This window comes from Mangifera indica, chromosome 5 (assembly GCF_011075055.1).
Source record: "Mangifera indica cultivar Alphonso chromosome 5, CATAS_Mindica_2.1, whole genome shotgun sequence".
NCBI lineage: Eukaryota > Viridiplantae > Streptophyta > Magnoliopsida > Sapindales > Anacardiaceae > Mangifera > Mangifera indica.
The window spans coordinates 17,709,601-17,731,541 of NC_058141.1; the positions used below are offsets into that span (position 1 = coordinate 17,709,601).

At 36.2% G+C, this 21,941-nt stretch overlaps 2 protein-coding genes and 1 pseudogene across 3 annotated transcripts; 1 reads left to right on the forward strand and 2 right to left on the reverse strand.

The window, feature by feature from the left end:
- Positions 1–519: 519 nt before the first annotated feature.
- LOC123215496 (squamosa promoter-binding-like protein 1) lies at positions 520–6,848 on the reverse strand. The gene is made up of 10 exons (XM_044635615.1): positions 5,755–6,848; positions 5,363–5,544; positions 4,526–5,052; positions 4,278–4,352; positions 4,081–4,188; positions 3,832–3,949; positions 3,575–3,716; positions 3,264–3,414; positions 1,926–2,561; positions 520–1,286 (listed from the first exon to the last, which is right to left on the reverse strand). Exons 1-10 carry the CDS (start codon positions 6,336–6,338, stop codon positions 843–845), a joined length of 2,967 nt encoding a protein of 988 aa, XP_044491550.1. The 5' UTR covers positions 6,339–6,848; the 3' UTR covers positions 520–842.
- Positions 6,849–9,498: 2,650 nt separating this feature from the next.
- LOC123215497 (pto-interacting protein 1-like) lies at positions 9,499–13,783 on the forward strand. 2 transcript variants are annotated; one of them, XM_044635617.1, is made up of 8 exons: positions 9,499–9,716; positions 10,555–10,686; positions 10,880–11,136; positions 11,234–11,360; positions 11,945–12,218; positions 12,593–12,725; positions 12,863–12,949; positions 13,466–13,783. In XM_044635617.1, the coding sequence occupies exons 2-8, from the start codon at positions 10,602–10,604 to the stop codon at positions 13,592–13,594; spliced, it is 1,092 nt and encodes a 363-aa protein (XP_044491552.1). In that variant the 5' UTR covers positions 9,499–9,716; positions 10,555–10,601; the 3' UTR covers positions 13,595–13,783. The 2 variants fall into 2 exon arrangements, with proteins under 2 accessions (XP_044491552.1, XP_044491551.1); XM_044635616.1 differs by having other exon boundaries at positions 9,500–9,767.
- A 1,688-nt stretch (positions 13,784–15,471) lies between these two features.
- Positions 15,472–21,242, reverse strand: LOC123216628 (annotated as a pseudogene).
- Between the last annotated feature and the right edge of the window lie 699 nt (positions 21,243–21,941).

Consider the following 21,941-nt stretch of genomic DNA (forward strand, 5'->3'; position numbering starts at 1 on the left):
AATCTCTTCTTCTCTTCCTGTAATGATATGCCACGTATCTCTCTCCTATTGCTGATTTGTTAGTATAGTTGAGACCCTCCTCTCTTCCTGTTTGCTGCCAATTGTCCTCCCCTCTTTATTTTTTTCTTTTCCTAAGAGAGACATAAACATTAGTCCTAACAGAAACACTGGATTTTTAAGCACGTTGTCAGGGTATTAGAAGCAGAGCAGGTAGTTTTGCTCAGATTTAGAAACTTTTTGTTCCATTCAAGATATTATGAAAGAAATTAGCAGAAGGGAGAAGCAGAACGGTGTTGTACCAGAACCAGATATAGAACCTACATGATAGTATTGCAAAAAGCAGTTCAATCTCTCTTATGCTCAGAAATGATGAATCGACAACTTTCCAATTATTTGATCAAGTCAAGCTGAGGCTCACCTGACTTAAATTCAACTTGTTCGAGCCAAACCCAGGGCGATGCAGATCCACCGCTAATATTAATGCCCCTTTTCTAAAGCAACTAAACATGGTTACATGAATGAAGTAATGAACAACACAATGGAATTCCAATAATGCCATCAAGTCAGATAAGATCAAAGCGTACAATCCCAGATCAGACGATTTCGCTAAAGCTCTCTCTTCTCAAATGAAAACACCCAAGTCAGAGCAACGCAGTTGGTGTACTTACATGTTAATAAAGGGAATCTCGATACTAAATAAATATGCAATTATATTACTGACTCCCAAATTTAAATCCACATACACGTTCCGTTATGCAGGAACTCTCAACTTTACAATCTAGAAATGCATACAAATATAGACCAATTATACTCTGTTATCATCAAACTGGCAGTTAAGACCTTCAGCTTGCTCCATACTCCAGCATTTCCCACCTGAATGGACGGAACACGTACAGAACTTCAGGACAGCTTTTAAATAGAAGAGCCACACACACACAGACTGCAGCAATAGCCACCATTGAGAGCATTGTAGGCCTGTACACCAGAAACCTGTTGGCTGTTCCATAACCCAGCTTCTGATGGCAAAGCTTGCAGCCAACATGGTTGGGTCTGGCAGCAGTTCGTGCTATCTCAAATGTGCCAGTTAACTCATCATTTTGCTTCTGGTTAATATTGCAGCCTGCAACATTGGCAGGCATGTCAACTACCACATGGCCAGAAGCTGGCATCTTATTAATCTTCTTCTGCACAAGGTGGATGTATGAATAGTGGCCACGCAAACGAGCATAATCTTCAGGTGTAGAGCCTGTGCTGTCACGAGCCTTCTTCCAAGCTTGAATCCCCACCTGATGCAGACATACCAATTTGGATGATTAAAGGCAATGGTATACTTAATTTCAATATTCTTGACTAATAATAAAAAAGAAGCCTTTGAATTCCAATGATATAACGAAGTACACAGAAATACAAAGATAACTTGCCCTCCATTTGAGAAACAACAACTGTTCTAAAGTAGTTGATACACACTGGACAACCAGTAATATGAACTCTACATGTAGGACATGTCGCTTGCTAGGAGATTCAATGTTCAGATCAGACACAGGATTGAGTTGAAAATTAGCTATTGACAGACGAGAAATGTATCCTAACCCTGCACCCACTAACCATCCACAGGATAAATTTGAATAATTTTTCAATTTAGGTGAGCAAAAGAATCCGGGTTTACCAAACTAATGGTCAGCTTTTTTTTTTTTTCTTTTTAACTGCCAATAGTTAACGTGTGTCTGTCCATGTGTCCCCTCATCCAAATCACATTACATTTGAGTTTAATGTAGTTGATAGAGTCAACTCAATACGAATCCCAATTATTGCGTTAGCTTAGACATTAAATGGAGTATGAATTTGCAAAGTCATGCGAAGATATAGGAACACCAAGTTCACCATATATTTCTTTTTCATCAAGTTAAGAAAAATTGGGTAATTACCTTTCCAGGATCATCAGTCAATGCATCCAATACATCCTCAGAGCCATCTTTACCAGCTGCAATGTGAAGAGGTGTTAAACCTGCCGAGCCTGTGACATCAGGTCTGAACAAAAAGCCATCAGAGCCACCATCAGGCTGAGTCTTGTAATCAGATCCTAATCCGTCTGAAACTTTCTCAGGAACATATCTCAAAAGGAGATCCACCAGAGGCCGACTATTTTTCCTCACAGCCCTGTGAAGGAGTCCCAGCTCTGACAATGCAAGGTTCAGGGAAGGGTGCTCCCCTGAACCCACAGTTCCATCAAACAGAATGCTTAATAGCTTCTTTACTACAGCGCACCATTCACGGTCCATGGCGAATTCCACGAGCCATTTGAACCGTCTTAAAGGAAAAAGCTCTGTGTTAGGATCCAGCTGGCCTAATCTAGAATTTAATTGATTTCTGTGAAAAAGCCAACCAATTTCATTAATGAAATCCATGGCTTGGTTTTTGGCTTCCAGCTTTCCGGTCTGCACAGCATCTGCATCTGTTCCAGTAAATTCCAATGTATTTTCAAGCATTCGGATCTCAAAACAAACATCCTCTTCAGCAACTATAAAAGGAAAGAAACTGCTACTGAAACCATGATCTTCAATCTGGACAGAGGCATAAAATTAGCTTACATCAGGCAAACTAAACAATATATCTATCTTCTCTAAACAATTGGCAGCACCAGTCAGCATATGCACGGAGAAGATAGAATACACGCACCAGCTTAAAATTAGCATTTTAACAGAAAACTAATCATGCACATGAGACTGGAATACACTGACCATTACATCCATGATTTTGTATGGGTAGACAGGAATTATATTTATTTAGCAAAACAGGACAAATTAGGAAAAAACTAAGACAGAAATCAGAGTATAGTATATGCATTAAGTACAATACGAAAAAAATAGAATGATTGAAAATGAAAATAAAACAGGAAGCTCGGAAGCAATGAATCTTCAACTTTTTTCTAATGTCTCTTCCGCTAAAATTTATTATAGCCAACAAAAAATTGGGGTAGCAGCTGGTACTCTTCAGATATCCTATTCCAGTAGCCCAAATCGTATAGCATGAGAACATTTCCACTAATACAGGGATACACAAAGAAAAATCAAACTCAAATTTCAAACCATCTACTTCACATGCATGGTACCTAAAATGGTTCTGTCAAAAACAGAAAATTTTGGAACAGCATTGACAACAGAAGCAAATATACAGAATAGATGATCCACGCTCATAGATAATCACTCAGTGATCATATAACAGAGACAACCGAGTATATTATGAGAAGCAAAAGAAAACAGCACCTCAATAAATCCTCTTCCAGCAATGGTAGGGATTGAGCAAATAAAGTTAACACATTGGAGCTCATCATGCTCCTTGAAGATGTCAACATCATCTGTTTCTTCATCAGTAGTTTCCTGAACCATATACTTCCCTTCAACTGCACAGAGTAACCTGAAAAAAAGAGGCTTCAGGAATACACTAGGCTGTATGAAATATAAAAATAAAATAAAAACACAGGACTCAAAATCAAATCTAATTCATAAAAGTTTTTACAAACCGTCAAAGATGACACCATAAAAAGAATTTAATTATAAATATGGACAATAGAGACCTCGTGGCTGGCCGAGCCAGATTGATTCCTTTAACTAAAAATTGTGCCCTCTCTGATGCAGATATTGCAATTGGCTTGACACTTAGAATTTGACTGTAGTTGTTACTTCTAAGAGGCAAGGATGTGTCCACAACAACCTGACCTGCACCATTAAAAAATTTGAAAAAATGAAAAAAATTTCCTTATGAAAGTGTAGCTACATTTTCAAATTTAATGCACTAATCATGTAAACTTTAAAAATGCAAACATAAACAGACCATTGTAAATGAATGCTATCTGATGTTGCACCCTAACATAAACCCATCCAGACATCCAGAAAGAGTCATTTGAGAGTTCCAGAAGCCTACTCAAACTAAAAGTCAAATCACAACAAAGCTGCAAAAACAGCAAAAAACAGTTGTAAGACCAGTAATGCTGCCTCAGAAATAGAATATTAAGAAAAATGTAGGATATAGGGAAAAAAAAAAAAACATGTCCTTGTAAATGCTTTCATCAAGAGAGCTTACTTGCTCCCAAGCAGCTTCAGCCTGACAAAGATAAATGGTCAGAATGACACAACCGGGCCTTATATAGCTCTCCATGTCGGTAGGACTGTGAGATAGCCAATCAAGGATCTGCAAATTAGAAAATTTTTACATAAGTACACATTCTGAGATGGGAAACTTGGAAGAGTTGCACTCAACTATGTGTACAGTTGAAGTACCTGTGCTCTTAGTAAATGAGGAAAATCATTTGGTTCCTTCCCAAATAGCTTAAACACAATCCGATCTGTGCGGCTCTGAAATGGGCAATCAACAAAAATCACAGAACTTAATGTTGTTATATCATACTCCAATCTATATGACTACACATTAAGTTGCATGTTTACTTGCATCACATATGAATTCACAGTATATTATCATCGATAATTTGGATAGCCAACTAACTTATGTGCATTCAGTTACATTATACCTGTGCATCTCCACTGGAACTAGAAGGTGACTGGGCTGATGCTGAATCCGAGTTCCTGCTAGTCTGGGGAGGACTTGACTGTTGAGAGTCTTGTTGCACCCAAGATGGACAATCAAGAGAGCTACTCCCCAGATTTGCAGGGACAGGCGATCTCTCTACATCTTCTGTGCCATCATCTGAGTCAACATATATGTCATTCAAATCAAAATTATTCATTTTGATCTGCCCTGCACCACCATCTTGAATTTCTGCACCCCTGGCATTATGAGCACTTGGCTGTTGCTGTGGCATCTCAGATACAGGTGCCTTGAGATGTTGTCGGAACAACCTAGGAGGAACTTGACCATTTGCAATCAAAGCTGAGACTACTTCTGAGTTCCCAACAGAAGTGCCATGATTCATCATACTTTGAGGTTCCTGCATGAACCCAGCCATGCTTCTTCCACCATTTTCACCAGCAGGACCAGCAAGGCTCCTTAGAAGATGAGATAGCAGATCCGGATCTGTTTTCTGGTCTGATCTATTGGCTGCAGGTCAAGGAAAATTTCATTACAGGTCAGCAGAAAATCAAACAACGAAATTGTTTTGATCTTTTCTAATCAGGGGCAAATCACAAACAAGTTTTATTTCAATGCAGAGAAAATGAGTTCAGGAAAAATCTCTATCTTTTCACACATTGTTTCATTATCTCCAAGGTTGAAGATAAAAATGCTTGTGTAGGATACACCAGCCATATTAGCCCATAAATGGTGCAATCTAGGCATAGGAAGAAAGAACAAAAACCTAATGTAATATCAGGCTTTGTTTATATCATGGGAAAAGCACAGAGTTACTCACAATGCATATTGGAAAGTATCCTTAAGAGACTTATCAGCAGATAACCACTAGTCTGGTCATCATTAAGTGAGTTTCCATTACTGACAGGATCCAGATTGGTTTTCCTCCTCCGTTTATTATGCCCTGCTAAACGTCGGCGGCAACTCCTCTTCCCCTCATCAAACTCTTGAAGGACATGAAATCTGCCAAAAAGCTCAACAAAATACCATTTACCACACCTTAAACCAAAAGTATGGACAATACTCTGCCCAAGTTTCATTTATTTTAGGCTCTAAATTGGCTAGATTGTATTCTGAATATTACCAAGGCAATGAGTTAGACAAGCCTAAGTCCCACGACAAGATAAGAAGTTTATAATTTGTGTCTTAAGAAACTCAAAGGTAAGGACTCACCTACTGCATTGTTGACAAAACCGCTGCATCACATTCCCCACAAGCGCCCTACTGGCTTTGGAATGCATCTCACACACCTTATGCCGCCTATGATAATCCTTGGCACTGCTCAGATCAGCCCCACAATCCTCCACCTGACAAACTGCACGGTTTGAGGAACCTGCACCAAATTTAGTCTTCTTCCCACTAGTCCCCTCCCAATTCCCCACCTCCCTCTCACAGACTGGAAAACCATTGCCACCAAGCTTCAAACTAAGTCCACCTGCTGCCTCGCATGAATTATGATCATCAACTACAATTACCCTCCTTTTCTTCTCTAATTCTCTTTTCCCCTGCTGAGTTCCTTGAATCCCTTCATCCGAACATGATGATGAACTATTTGAGGAGTTTCCAGCAGCAAGTGGAAAAAATTGGTGGCTCATGTTATTATTAGGCACCGGATTCAATGGGCTGGCTATGAAAAGATCACCATCCCATTTCCAGTCGTTTGAGTCCCACTCTAGAGTTCTTTTACCTACCGCCCGCAAATCCGCGGAATTCATATCATAGAAATGATGATTTTCACCTCTAAATCTAGTCTCCATGTTGTAACCCAGATAATATAAATCGAAAGATCCAAATCCAGAAAGAGAGCTTACTAATTAGAAAAAATATCAGTACAAACCCCCGAAAAGTAAATCCAATTTCAGCGACAGATCAGAGTTCAAAACCCCCCAAAAACAAAACCCCTAATTTTATCTAATCAGCTTCAGTTCTTCCCCAAAAGTCCAAAAAGAGTACACCAGCACATCCATGGTTCCAATTAAGAGCAACCCACATACCAGTAAATTAAAATCAACCACCAAACCCTTCAAAATTAGCTATGAATGCTCCCAGACAATTGAATTCCAACTTTGCACCACTGAATCCAATAGTTAGATTCATACACAACCCCAGAGGATAACAACAAAAAAATGAAAATAAATTAAAAATAAACAGCAACAAATATACTTGCCAGGATGTTTAAACAAGAAAAATGTCGCCCGAAAGAAAGAAATGCTATGACGATGGGAATGTGAATGTGCAAGCTTTTGCAAGTTAATTCTTCATTTTGGGATGGTTATGGTACAAATTAAATTTAATCGACACTGTACAACCAAAACAAATGGTGGGTCCAGTTTTGCACACTGCGTGTCTCTCTCACACACGATGATAAAATAAGATGCCTCGCTTTTTCCTCTGTCCTACTCCTTGCAAGTGTTTTTTTCCGCTGTTTCGCGCATTTGACTAATCAATGTCAACACTAGTTTGATCACTTATCTCTGGAATTGATTAGTTGAGTCAATGACAAGACAAATGAAAAAACGCAGTGTAGGAGATAACGAAATGCAGAGAATCAAAACCTTTTCTTCCTTTTTAATAATTCCCGTTGATTACAACTGGCTCAGATAAAGCCAACGTGCGATACCTGAATCTGAGAACAAATCCTTCTTACTATTACTCTGAAGCTCCCTGACCGACCCTGACCCGTTTACTTGGATCAATGGATTTTACTTTTGTAGTTTCCTTGCAAAATTACTTGAATTAACAGCTGTTTTTTTTTTTAATTTTATGATGAGGTAATCTGAGTTATTTATTTTTGTCTCGACTTGAGAGATTTAAAAATAGAAACAAAACAAAGAAAAGGGCAGAGTTGTTAGTCCTGCTGCTGCTCCGATAGGATGGATTCAGTGGCTCTGCACCACCATCCAGTAATGTCCGAAACCAAAGAAAAGCTGTCGGGTCAATTAAACAAAATTAAGTTGCTGGCTGACTCTACCCCCAACAAGATGATAGTCTTAACCTGGTTTACTAATTGTTGTTCTAAATCTCAGGGAACCAAATGGTATCACGACTCAATATTTGCAAGTATGGAGTGGACCGCCTAACTTACTACCTTAGGATTCATGAACCACATCAAATATTGCTCACCATTGATGAGCACTGAAAATTTTTTACAGTAATTTTCTTTCTTCTATGATGATGAAAAATTGAGGAAATTTGAGAAATTTTTGTAAGTATTTGATAAACATCTCAACGTGCAATTATGTAAGTTCTACAAGATAAACCAAACTCTCACACAGTCAATAGAACAATCCACTCTAAGAACAAATTATAGAAGCAATTTCGATGGGAAGAAATTTGTATTTTCAAATACTAATGACTACAATTAACTTTAATGAACAAAACTTAATCAATTATTGAAATTTAATAGTTTGACGGGATGTCCTTATCAACTAATAGTTGTTAAATTTATTTCTTTTTTTTTTGTCTTTTTCTTTTCTTTTATCGTTCATTTGCATGTTATTTCATAATTAACTTTATCCATTCACTCATCCCATAGGTTCACATCGTATTTTCCATCATCAAAAGCTTCCAGAATCGCTCCATTGATTACCTTCTTTTGTTGCCTTGTTTGGCTATTGGGATGACATCTCCCTTGTACACTTTCCAAACCAAGGGTCTATCATTACTCCTCTCTTACGATCCATCTTATCCCTAAACTAGTGAAAAAGAAACTAATTTTGAATCATAATTATAGTCACTCAATGTTCTTATAAGCTAATAACCCTTGTCATTTGATCAATCATTCAATAGTGTTATCGACTTTTTCTTTTAAATTGTGAAACATGGAATATTGGATATATTTTTCTTGCTAGTGGAAGGATGAGATGGTAGGCTACCTCTCAACTACATTTGATAACACTAAATGGGTCATAGTAAACGGGGGCTTCACATCTCATTAAGGTGTTAGGCCAATGAATGAAAATGATAAAGTTGAATCTCCAAATATATGTTGTCCTCTATCTAGAAAACCACCTCTCATCATCCCATAAATGCATATATACACATCTAGTCTTGAGCTTTTGTGAGATTGGTTTTAAATTATAAAAAATGATCAAACTCACAAGTAATTACTATAGTAAAGCATTTCTAAGTGCTTAAATAAAAAATAAGTAATTACTTCTTAATTTTCTTTTATTGGGTTTGTCCTTTTCCCTAATTAAGAATGTATGGTTTAAATAAGGGGCAAATTATGGGTAGGCTGTGGACAAATGAGCCCACGAATTTAACCAAGAGGTTAAGATCGTCCTCTAATTATCTCCAGCCTGTCCATTATTATTTCCATTCAATTTTCTCATGTGTATAACAACCAACATGACACCAAGTCCCTCAAACCCACCACATATTCTCACCACAAATCTTCCCACGGCAAACTAAAGTTACTTGAAATTGCCTTAATTAATCAAATTTGTTTCTGATTTATGAACCACCATATTATATTTGATTCAGTTAGCTCACAGTTTCACTGCGAGGCAGCATCTGCAGCTCTATTTTAGTTTGTTTAGAGCCCCTCCAACCATGTTTGCTGATAATCAAAACTATTAAGACCAATGATATATGCCCACACAACAAAATTAAATCATATTCTATCTCGATCAATCATCTTAACAATTTAAGAACAGTTATAAGTTTATTTGCTAGGTGAAATAGTGTTTGTTTTCATCTAAACCTTGGTGTGAACATGTAACACACTGTAAAGAAAAAATTAAAATGGACCTATTCAACTGCACCAGAGCTGACCTGCTTCTGCCGGTTGCTTGAAAGCGAGGAGGAGTTTTCTTTATTTATTCTATGACTTTACTGTGGCTAACGTCGCTGCCTATTACTTAATTGCGGTGGACTCCAGCAAGTCCAATTTAATCTCTATTTCATTTGAAAATCAGCCTGGATTCGGTCAAGTCTGGCGGGTGGCAAGCATAGCTGACCAAGAAATGTTAAAAAACATTTTGTAACAAAAATCTATTTAATAAATTTCTATTCAAGAATTAAGACAAAACTGTATACAGTGTCAAAGAGTCTGAAATACGTTTCTTCATTCTGGCTGAGCACCTCTCGTCGGCCTCGGAAAGCTCCAACAACACACTTGCTCACTCTCTCTTGTGAGATTCATTCAACTTTAACGCTCTTGCATGCTGCTTATTTTAACATATGTACGGATCTATCTTCTCAACTCTTTCTTGGTTCTTTTTAGCTATTCTTAACAAGATTCATGTGATCAAATTTATATTGACGTGTAGTAGTTTATTTTCTGAGAATTCTTTTGCGTAAAGTGTTAGGTGAATGCTATTTATTTTATTTTATTTTCAAAGAAATGTCATGTTGTTAAGTTCACTTGCGACTGTAACTGAATTATAAGTTTTTGCTGTCTGTGATAGGTGAATTTTGATGTTAAATTGCTTTGTTTGATGGTTCTTTGTTCGATCTAGAATTTTGGTTGCCGAAAGTTACTGATTGAATTAGATTGAGAGTGTGAACAGTGCTATCTGATATGCAGTTTTTTTTTTTTTTTATGTTAACCATCATTTGCTACTCTATCACTAGCTTGATGCGCTACACTTACATGCAATTTGTGTAATTCGCAACTACTGTTGTCAAGATTTTAGGAAACTTCATTTTTTTTTTTTGAATATCGACATGTTTTCTTTTTATTTGATGGTTTGTTTTGGAGTCCATAAGATTGTGTGAGAATTTGTTCTAAACTGAAATGATAGCCATTGACTCGCTTGTTAGCATTTCTTGAATTTATGATAGTGATCCGCTGATTCTATGTATTTTGATTGGATTATCAACTTCCTCCTCAGTTGATGTTGTTGGAAAGTTTAGTTTCAAAAAGGTGAAATGATTGACGTCTGTATCTGCAATCTGTCTTATCTTCTTCTCCAACTTGAATATCATAAAAAGTTATAACGGTTTTTTTTTTTTTTAAATCTCAAATAGATTGATTACTTTGGAATAAGAGAGGGGCGTTCTTGAGGGATTGAATCATGAACTGCTTCAGCTGTTGTGTAGAAGATGATATGCATAAAGCTGCTGACAATGGAAACCTATACATGGCCAAAAATTTGGCAGGTAATATTGTGGTCCTGACCACTTGAAGGATGATGATATATTTGAGTGGAATTATTGAATTAGGTTTTCTTTTAACTTTTTTACTGGTGGGTGGGCTGCACTGGTAGGGATAGGGAAGGGTTGTTTTTAGAAATACTATTACCTTTGCAAATTGATCGGTGTAAACTGACTTAAAATTCAATTCATTACACAGGCACTGATGGTGTTTATCCTGCATCAGAAGCAGCACCCAGGGGTTCTCAAATTATGAAACTCCAGCCTATGCCTATAGAAGTCCCTGCTATTTCAGTGGAGGAACTGAAGGAAGTTACTAAAAACTTTGGAGCAAATGCTTTGATTGGGGAAGGTTCGTTTGGAAGAGTATATTATGGGGTTCTTAAAAATGGGCAAGCAGCAGCAATAAAAAAGTTAGATGACAGCAAGCAGCCTGATGAGGAATTTTTATCCCAGGTTTAGTTGGCAGCTGTAACTAATAATAATTACTAAATATTTCATTGTAACACATCATATGTTGAGACTACATACTAATTGATGTATGAATTCACAGGTTTCCATGGTATCCAGGTTGAAGCATGAAAACTTTGTTCAATTGCTTGGTTACTGTGTTGGTGGAAATTCACGTGTACTCACCTATGAGTTTGCATCTAATGGATCTCTTCATGATATTCTTCACGGTATGTGCAGTGCTGCATCCATTTTCCAAGTTGAAAGGATACTAGATATATGATGTTTCTCACAGCTAGATCTTAGTTGATTCGCTGGCTAACTTGATATGGTTAATGTTGTTTAATGACTCATAATCAGATATAGTTCTCAGTTCTGATAAACATAGATCCATGATTTGAGATGAATTGATGGCTGCTATGTTTACAATTTCTGATTATATGGCAACAATTTGTCTTATTTGGGTTCCACTATGGTGTGCCTTGCAAAACTTACTATAATCATTTAGATATTATGTTCCGTGGGCAAGCAAGTCCAGCTTGAATTTTGTGGCATATGATTAGCCTTTAGTTTGTGCTGTAGATGTCAAACTGGGACTTTCGAGATAATCTGCCCTGAAGTTGAAACTGTTCTTATTTGTTTCATGTTTATCAGTGAATCTGTGTGTTCAAAGTGATCTAGGAGATATCGCTACTGCACAAAGATAATTCATAATGCTTGAATAACTTCAATGATCCATACCTCTGGTCCCTTAAACACAAAGAATTGTCCTTGATATTAATAGAAGTTTTTTTTTTTTTTTTTTTAAATGCAGGAAGGAAAGGTGTTAAAGGAGCTCAGCCTGGCCCTGTTTTATCATGGCAACGGCGAGTTAAAATTGCTGTAGGCGCTGCAAAAGGGCTTGAATACTTACATGAAAATGCGGGCACTCACATCATCCATCGTGATATTAAGTCTAGCAATGTACTAATTTTTAATGATGATGTAGCAAAGATTGCAGACTTTGATTTGTCTAATCAAGCTCCTGATATGGCAACACGCCTTCATTCCACTCGTGTTCTTGGAAATTTTGGTTATCATTCGCCTGAGTAAGCTATCTACTACTTTTGTGGCAGTCATTATGTTTATGCGTAGCTTTTGCTTAACTTGCAGCTAAGATAGAATCATGTGGACACCTGTCTAAGCTTTTGTTTGCCAATTACGGTTGGAATTGCAATTTGTCATCTAAATACTTTAAATACAGTGATGTGTTATTTAATTGCTAAGATATTTTCAAAACTTGAATTTGACATACTGCCAAAGCCTATATGTCATAAGACTCCCACTTCTCCTCTGATATATGGTATCTTTGACAATCAAACTGAGTGCTAAGATTACTTCTCATTTACGAAGTCCCATGTGGGACTATATTACCTTTAGACTTGACCATTGCATACTTGTCATATTGATCTTGTGGTGACAGATATACAATGACTGGACAATGGAATGCTAAGGGTGATGTGTACAGTTTTGGTGTTGTCCTGCTTGAGCTTCTGACAGGGCGAAAACCCATTGATCATACATTGCCGCGTGGACAGCAGAGTCTAGTGACATGGGTACTAAATCTGTGCTTCCTTTTATTCTTATTTTTTTGCTAATATGCAGTGATTTTGAGCTCTAAACTCTGAGACACGTCTATTTTCTTTTTAACTCTAAACTTTATGATTACTGGAAAATTTTGGATTATGTTTAGGCTACACCAAAACTTCGTGAAGACAAGGTTAGGCATTGTGTTGATGCAAGACTACAAGGAGATTACCCTCCCAAGGCAGTTGCGAAGGTACTTATTCTGTTTCTTTCTTTTCCTTCCCCTTTCTTGGTCGAGTGTTTATAAATATTCTTAACTTAAAAAAATAGATTTAAAAAGAAAAGTGTGATATAAAGAGAGGGAGTGAACCTCTTCGGTAACAAGGTGGATTATAAGTGATGGCTATTGGCTGTATGGAAGGTGGTAGAAGTGAAAAAAAAAAAAGAGAATTCTCATGTGGCACTGTATTGCATGCAGAAATCTTTCTAGTGTTTCATGAATTCGGTCCTAGAACAGTAATTTTAAATTGTTCTGTCTCTTGTGTCCTCGTACTATATAAACTCTATTGCTGGCACCAGGAGGACGGCTGTAGTGAGAATTATTAATATGTAAAGAAATATATATTTATGTTTGTTATCACGTGATTAGGTATTATATTATCTTTAATTCAAAATCATATCTCATTTGTGTACCCAAAATAAATATACTTAGTTTTATTGAATCTGTAAAACATCCAATAATTTATGCTTTTATTTTATCTGATAACAGATGGCCGCAGTGGCTGCCTTGTGTCTGCAATATGAAGCTGGCTTTCGGCCAAATATGAGCATTGTTGTCAATGCACTCCAGCCCCTGCTAAATGCTCGGCCTGGACCTGCTGGTGAAACGGGAAATTAATGACTCCTTTCCAGTGCTTGTGTATGCAAGATTACACACATATAATATCGGAAAATATGACAAAGGGATTGTTTAGGAGGCAGTGGTATATTGTTTGTCGAGGTTCTCTATGCTTCAATTATGTATGGTTTGTTTGATTTGTTCATAATGGGCGTTTTTCTTAATTATTATTTTTGGCTTCAGCTTCAATTGTTTTCTTTATTCATATAATCATTAAATATTAATGTAAATTTTCTTTTGTTGCCAAAGCTATTCTTCTGTCGGAATTCGGAAATGATGTTAATAACTCCTTGAGTAAGATTTGTGAAATGAGGTGAAACTGATTTTAAAAGAAGTCTCATTATTTTCCTGCAAAAAGCATATATTAACATAATAAAAAAAAAAGATAAGCACAAAGTCGTGTTCCACCGGTCCACTTCTATGAGGCGGATGGATATGATGGATCATCACGACATGCCCTGGCACAATTTCGAAATTAAAGAATACTGAGTCACGTTCTCTTTTAAAATACGGTAATTATCATTCTGTTGATATAATTTGAGTTATTTGGTCCCTGTGGTTTCATTTTACTATGTTTAAGGATAATTGTTTCTGATACAATTTTGGTTATTTACGTTTCAAAATATTACTAAGTTAGTCACTTGATTTATTAAAGGATATTAATTGACCGTTAAATTTATATTATGATTACAAAAATACACTCTTCTAAAGTTATTAAAATTACTAATGACAAAAATAACTCATTACACACTTTAAAATCAAAATTATATAAATGTGATGAATTTGTTTTGTACTAAATAGTGTGTTTATTCAATTTGTATTTGTAGTTAATGTAAATAATTGCCCTCAAATTAAACTGAAACTACAAGGGCTAAAAAGAATTAACAGTGATAAAATTGGAGACCCAAGGTAAACAAAAGCAATCACAATATAGATCTGAGGACAGAATGTAAAGAAAACATGAATCGAGTAGCTAGGAATCTAGTGGACATTGTATGAATACAGGAGGAATTACAAAGGCCAGTTAACAAGTGGCTATCACTAGAATCTTATTGGATCACACTGTGTTGGTTGAATGACCAGGGCTCTAGCAGACGTCAAGACAGTAAATACCTTAAGAACGAGCTTAGAGGGTATCATTTTATGTGGGCGAAAAAAGACCAAGATAAGCCGTGTATTTCCAAAAAAATCCATGTGATAAATTTAATCTTGATGTACTGCATCACTCAATGAGGGACTAACTACATGCTTTGGACTCTAGGAGATGACAGAATAGTTTTTATTGAAACATAAGACGCATAGCTCAACAAACAGTCTCAGATTCAACCAGGAATTTTGATCACGGAAGGAATGGATGGTGAGAAGGATACGACTCTGTTTGCTTTCTAAAGAAATGAAGAGAACATAGAAGAAAAATGTATCAACATTTTCACCCTCAAATTAAATTTCGAAACAAATAGTTAACTGATAATGCTAATCACCTGGCTGCATTTAATCCCCCAAGTTCAACAGTTCCCAAAGTAATAGTAACTAATCTGAATTAAAGCATGGTTTCTTCTCCCCCTATTTGTGACTCCAGTTCTAACAACTCGCACATTTGTAGCTAACCAAAAGAACAATTATGTCTAATGGTTGAATAAAGAAAGCTATAGCCAAAACAGGACAATTCTAATAGATATCCATAATAGTTACCTGATGTTGGATCTTCTCCTCTCACACCTGTGATGATCAGTACATGGAGCAAGTCAAATCAATTTTATCATCTTAATATTCATAAACCTCATCAGAGAATATGATTAGCATTCTTATCATGGTTTGCAAACTCAAATCCAAATGAGCTCAGATATTAGATTGGGTAGCATATAACCAACACTCAATGAAGGAGAATGGTTAGAACACTGCATCAAATTATACCGTTCACATGCAGAATATTACAGTTTAATCCAAGCAGCAAGCTAACAAATCAAAAGCTAATATTACAAACAATACAGTGGGCTCAGAACACAAATATGGAGTATGGGCTGGATGATTTCCAGAGAAGTATAGAATTACAGAAGTAAGGAATGGATTTGAGGCAATTGGAGCAATTTCTTAACTAATGCAAGATGAGCATTACAACAGGAAATATAAAGGTCTGGATCAATGGGCAGCATATGAGTAACTAAAGAAAAGCATATCAACCAATAGATTTACAACACAAGAAATTGATCTTTGATAGCATCAGATTACTTCTATCAATAATCATTTACTGTGTATGGGAATCTCATTGCTTACTCCAAATTTGATGGGCCAGATTTCAATCAACTAATCTGTCAAATCATCATCAAAAAAATCAAGAGCATCATCATCGGTTGTAACACCTCCAGTAGCAGGATTAACTTCCAAAGGTTCAACCAAACCAGCCAGTGTAACCATTTCTGTCGGTCTCCTTTCTTCACTTTCATTCTCATCCATTTCATCTCCGCAAAATTGTTCCATCTCATTATAAAGAATCTCCTAGAAAAAAGACAAAGAAATTAGGAATTTCACTCCATATCTAATCATTTCAAGTAAAACAAAAGAAGCAAAAGAAGATAAACTTCAAGATGGGGGAACAAAAGAAGCAAGTAGGAATGGAATATACCTCATCTTCCTGAACAGATTGCTTCTCTGACTCCACTAGCCAATCTTCCAGTATGCTTTCCAGCATGGTGTTGTCAAAAGTGACCACATCATCAAATTTTCTTCCCACCGAGTGTTCTCTAAGTCGCAAATTGTAGTGAACATAAGTGAGGTCATTCCATCTCTTCCGAGACAGACAATTACGCCTTTTGCAGTGAATTTGATCATAAGTACTCCAAGTATGTTCACATCCTACAGATGAGCATGTCTGGCTTAGTATACGTATGGCAATTCGCTGTAGCTCCAAGCAACTTATCCCATGTTGTTGCCACCATGCAGCTAGTAAAACAACAATCAAATAAAACTTATTTCACCATAAATTCAGTGTACCACCGCAAACAATTAAATTACGGAATACAGATTCTTCAATATATAAATTGAATGACATCCCAGCTGAATCACCTGGATCAAGCTCTGTTCTTGTACTTATAGCCAAATCAGTACCAAAATCACCTCTAGCAGATACAAAATCAGGAATCTGAAAAAACATGACCAAATATGAATTAAACAAGAAGAAAACATCACCTGAGATATTGACCTTGAAATACCAAGGAATTAACAGATTTGCATGTAGCTCTAGACCTCTCTAAACACCACATCATTGGTAAAACACAAAAGCATATAAAAAGCCATTACTTGCATGGACGCAGAGATCCTTTTCCCATTATCAGCTTCTAGTCGAACAATACATTCATTTAAACCACGAATTATCTCAGGATTCTACAATTACATAAAGTAGTACAAAATTAGTATTTGCAAGAACACAGAATCATAATAAGTTTTCATATTAAACTATTTCCATACCACAATAAAATCAGGACGATAACGATAGGATGGATTGAGAAAGTAAGCAGCCACATGAAGAGGGTGGTGGAACAATAAGTTCCACTGGCTGTCAATCACATTCCAGAATGGTCCATATTTGCGCACATCATCACCATGAATTACCTTAATAGCAAACTTCGCTCTACAAAGGTCATTATATATACAAGAAATAGACCTGCTTGCATCACTTTCTATTGTCTGGAGAACTTCTGCAACTGGTTCTAGACTTTTCCTCACATATTGCATCTTTTTCCAAAATGTTGCACTTAAGACATTTTTCTCCATATCTTTACCTTCATCAGACTTGGCAAAACGGGAAGAAAGCCATTTGTTCGATTGGAACATTCTCTTAAGACTGGTCCTTTGCTCTAACAAACTCTCCAAAGTTAAAAAACTAGTGGCAAACTTAGTGGTGGCAAGCCTAAGAAGTTCCTGTCCCTTTGTAAATTCTTTCTTCATAAAGCTCAACAACCATGTGCTGTTATAAATGAGCCTTGTAATTTTTTTGGCTTTATCTAAGCATTCTCCTACCCATTTTATACTCAGAATATCCTCAAACATTCGATCAATGCAATAGACAGCACATGGTGTCCAAAATAAATTTCTTCTTTTTTCTTCAAGCAATTTTCCAGCAGTTTTGAAACTAGCAGTGTTCTTAGTGACCACCTGTGAAAGAAATTAAATGGAAATATAGCTTAGGAAGTGGTTAATCAAGTGATAAAAAAGCATGCAGTGGAAAAAGAATAGAATAAAAAGTCTAACCACCTGGACAACATTCTCTTCACCAATCTCTTCAACTACTTTGTCCAACAACTTGAAAATGCATGCAGCATCTTCTATTGTATCAGTGGCATCAACAGAAGACACAAAATAAAGACCACGAGGACAAGAAACCAAAAAGTTTATTAATGTCCTACCCTGCACATCATTCCAACTATCAGCCATGACAGAACAACCAGTAAGTGACCAAGAGGCCTTGAACTCTGCTAAGTTCTCTCTAATTGTGGCAATTTCATCTTGGAGGAACCGACCAGATATCAATCTACTTGAAGGAGCTTGAAAACCTTGACCATACTGACCAACTAGCTCCAGCATTTTGAGAAAATATGGGAGTCTGCTGCACTAGAAGGAATTCCAGCATGGTAAAAAAACCTGCAAATTGCTGATATCACTTCTTTGCGAGATTTCTTCTCGAAACCTGTCTTGGCTTTCACTTGCTTGCAGTGTGGTGATGTCTGGTTTCTAAGTGTCTTAAGAAATACAGAATCCAATCTTGATCTTCTCATTACTGGTTCAGCACCGTTGCCACTACTACTAGGGGACCTAACCTTGACATTGTATCTAATGTCGCTATCAGAAACATCATCGTCAATAGCCACCATGTCTTTACTTACACATTGTAAGAACCTACCATCCTGCTCTTCCTCTTCATCCTCATTATCTGAATGCATGTAGAAAGCAGATATCTCCTTCGTATCAGGTTTCCGGTGTCTTCTGCCTGTACGGTGCCATTTCATGTTCTCCTTAATTTTAAGATACACATCCTCAGGTGCCTTCTCACAATATGCAACTTCTCCAGGGATCCTAGCTAGGTGTTGTTTAAAACGATTTATGCCTCCACTAATTATCTTTTCACAATAATTGCACTTTACTCTTTTCTTCTTATCATCTTGAGCAGCACAATGCTCCCATCCAGGGTCCACATATCCTAACGACCGAAGTGGAGCGAATCTTATAACCAAGTTCTTATCACCCATCGCTTTCTTGCCTTTGTGTTTATAACCAGAAAGTGTATCTTCTGTGTCATTATAATCACTAGATTGGCAACTAAAAGATGGCTGTTCATATTCAGATTGCCTCCGTTTCCTACAAGAACGACACCCTTCCAGGTTTTTCCTCATATTCAAGCATACTTCATCTGGAACCCTTTCACAGTGAGTAACTTCCCCAGAAATTCTAGCTAAATGCTGCTTCAATCTGAATATGCCACCACTAACGATTTTCCCACAGTAGTTGCATTTAACCTTCTTTTTCCTTTCATCTTGAGCAACACCATGCTCCCATCCAGGGTCAACATATCCTGTAGACCGAAGTGGAGCCATCTCTTCAACCGTATGACAAGTGGCTTGCAACAGCAACTTTATTTATTTGGCTGTAATATGACTGAAATGAGTATCAGATAAATATATAAGCATGAGAAATGGAAAGTGTAAAGGTGGTCAAAGTATCTAAGTTTTGAGCAACCTAAAGTGCCTCTTGTTAGAAAGTAGATTACAAAAGAAAAAAATAAATAAAGAGAGAGAGACACACACACACATGTTAGAAAGCTTTATCTTTGCAACAAAATAACCGCAGGAACAAAGAAATTAGACAAAGAGTACAGCAACCTCTTACACCAAATAATGAAAAAATCCTGACATAGAACTCAACATTATAAATTTGTTCAAAGGGAACATAGAAAACCATGGTAGAACAACAAACAAAAGATAAACAGAACAAATTTGGGTTCTAACACGTCTGTTACTATCTTGATACAAACTAAGATCTAATGATACCACATGCTTCAGATATAAAATCATTTCAAAGTAGAATAATTACAGTTTTCACATTTATGGAGATCTTATAAATAAGTATCCAAGTGATGCGATAGCTGATTTATCAAAAGCACTCAAATGATTAGACAATAAGTGTAGTATTACCCATTACTTTTTCATCATTTGAAGCCATAATTCAAACTGAAACAGATTCATAAGGGATGTGAATCCTTCCGAACATTCAATAAATAAGTGTAAATCAATTTCATTACTTTCCAAAATATTGGTACAATAATTGCAAAATGAAAAAAATGATAACAAACACAAAACTTAGAAGTGCACAAAATTCTAACCAACTGAGCCAGCATATCTGGAGTCAGGCAAATAATGAGATCAAATGTTTTGCAACTAGCAGAAATGGGAATAAAGAACTTTCAGTAGTACAATGGATTTTCCCGTTTGACAAACCGGCAAGGTGCAAATAATCTATCACATGGCTTGCGAAAGGTTGAGCTGGCCTTTATATATTCCTCAAAAGCATTAAATGACACCTGATCTAGTTACCAAAACTACATTAACAGGTAATTTGAGGCCTCAAAGCCCATAATTGCAAAAGAAACAAGCAACACTTAAAAATACGATGATATAGAGGAATAAAAAAATAAATGTAATTTTTAACATCTATGAAAAAAAAACATAGTCACAACTTCTAAAATCGCATAGAAAATTCACTAATGTCCGTCTCTAATTGACAAACAATTAAAAGAGAAAATAACTTGTAAACGGATTTGATCAACCAAACAATTCAACAAAAGGGATAAACTACTTGCTGAACTCAGAGAAAATGCAGAGCATGTCGTGATTTTTTTTTTTAAAAAAAAAAAAACTCAGTGTGAACTTAACAAAGTCCAGAACATCACTTGATTTTAAAAATAATGCTCCCTTGGGCCAACATAAAGCTTGAAACAAGAAATTGGAAACCCTAAAAAATGCTTAAGCAACTTATCACTTACCAATTTAATTTGAACTTAGACTCAGCATGAGGCTTTTTGTCAAGTGGAAAGAGGTCAGGATGAGACTCCCATAGCTTCCTTCGATAAGTTACTTTAACCTCCCACACAAGCAACAATAAAACCCTTAAATAATGTGAAATATTTTCAAATTCATGAATAATATAACAACCATATAGCACGCTCAGTCGCATCAGAAAAACTCGGAAAAATTAATCCATTGGGTTCGAAGTAAGAAATCCAACTGTTGCATCAAGAAATAACCTCAATTCAGAAGTGAGAGTCCGCCAAAAGTAAAGTAAATTTGATTCATTGACCCCAAAAAAAAAAAAAATTCCATACCATAACCCTAAATTCATGCAATATAGTATAATAAAAAGGTAAATTTGAAGAAAAAATAATGATCAAGAGGTAAAAAGAAAGATACCTGAGAGAGTGTAGTGCCAGAATTGGGAGGGAAGCCTAGCGATACCCTGGCTTCATCGCCGTGCATTTCTGTAATTTCCGGGTTATGTCTCAAGCCTCAAGCTCCAAGTTTTTTTTTTTTAATTTTATAATTATTTGTATATTCGAAATATATTGGGTAAGTTTCAGTACAGTTGATGATTAAAATGATTGTATCTCCAAACTATGCTCAAACGGTAAGCACCCCTCTTGCAGTGAACAAATGACATTTTCTAATCTAAAGTAAAGATTAACGATTTTAATACGAAAAATTAAAGTTTGATATGTTAAATAAAAAAATAAAAAGCTTGATTAAAAGAAAAATGAAAATTAAATCCCTTTAAAACAAAGTTTGGTGTTGTTATCTGTATGATAGGTAATATTTATCAAAAGCATAAGATTTTGATGTAACAAAATGATTCATATATTATCTTTATTTTATTATTAAATAAAGTAAACCTATATGTATATCAATTATCCGTTTGAGATTTATTAATTTTGTTTTAAGGTAAATTCATAAGAGAAATTGTATTATCTTTTCTAATTAATTTATGTATAGATGATCCAATTCGAATCTTCGTGTTGGACTATAAAGGACTCCTCTCACCAAACATGTGTCCTCCTGAAATTTTTTATGAATGCTTTGACATTATGAACCCCCCATGTCTTAGTCGTCATAACCACGTGAAAGTTTGGCGAAACAGCACAACCTCATACGGTTTTCTTTTCACATATTTTTCATACATGATGTCTTGTCTTGACGTTATGGTTTTAAGGTCGTAAAACAAGGAACAAGGCCAATGTTCTAAAATCTAAGGATTCCACGTAGAAATTGTGAGAGCTGTCCGATCGGTTGATAGCGGATACCTCCAA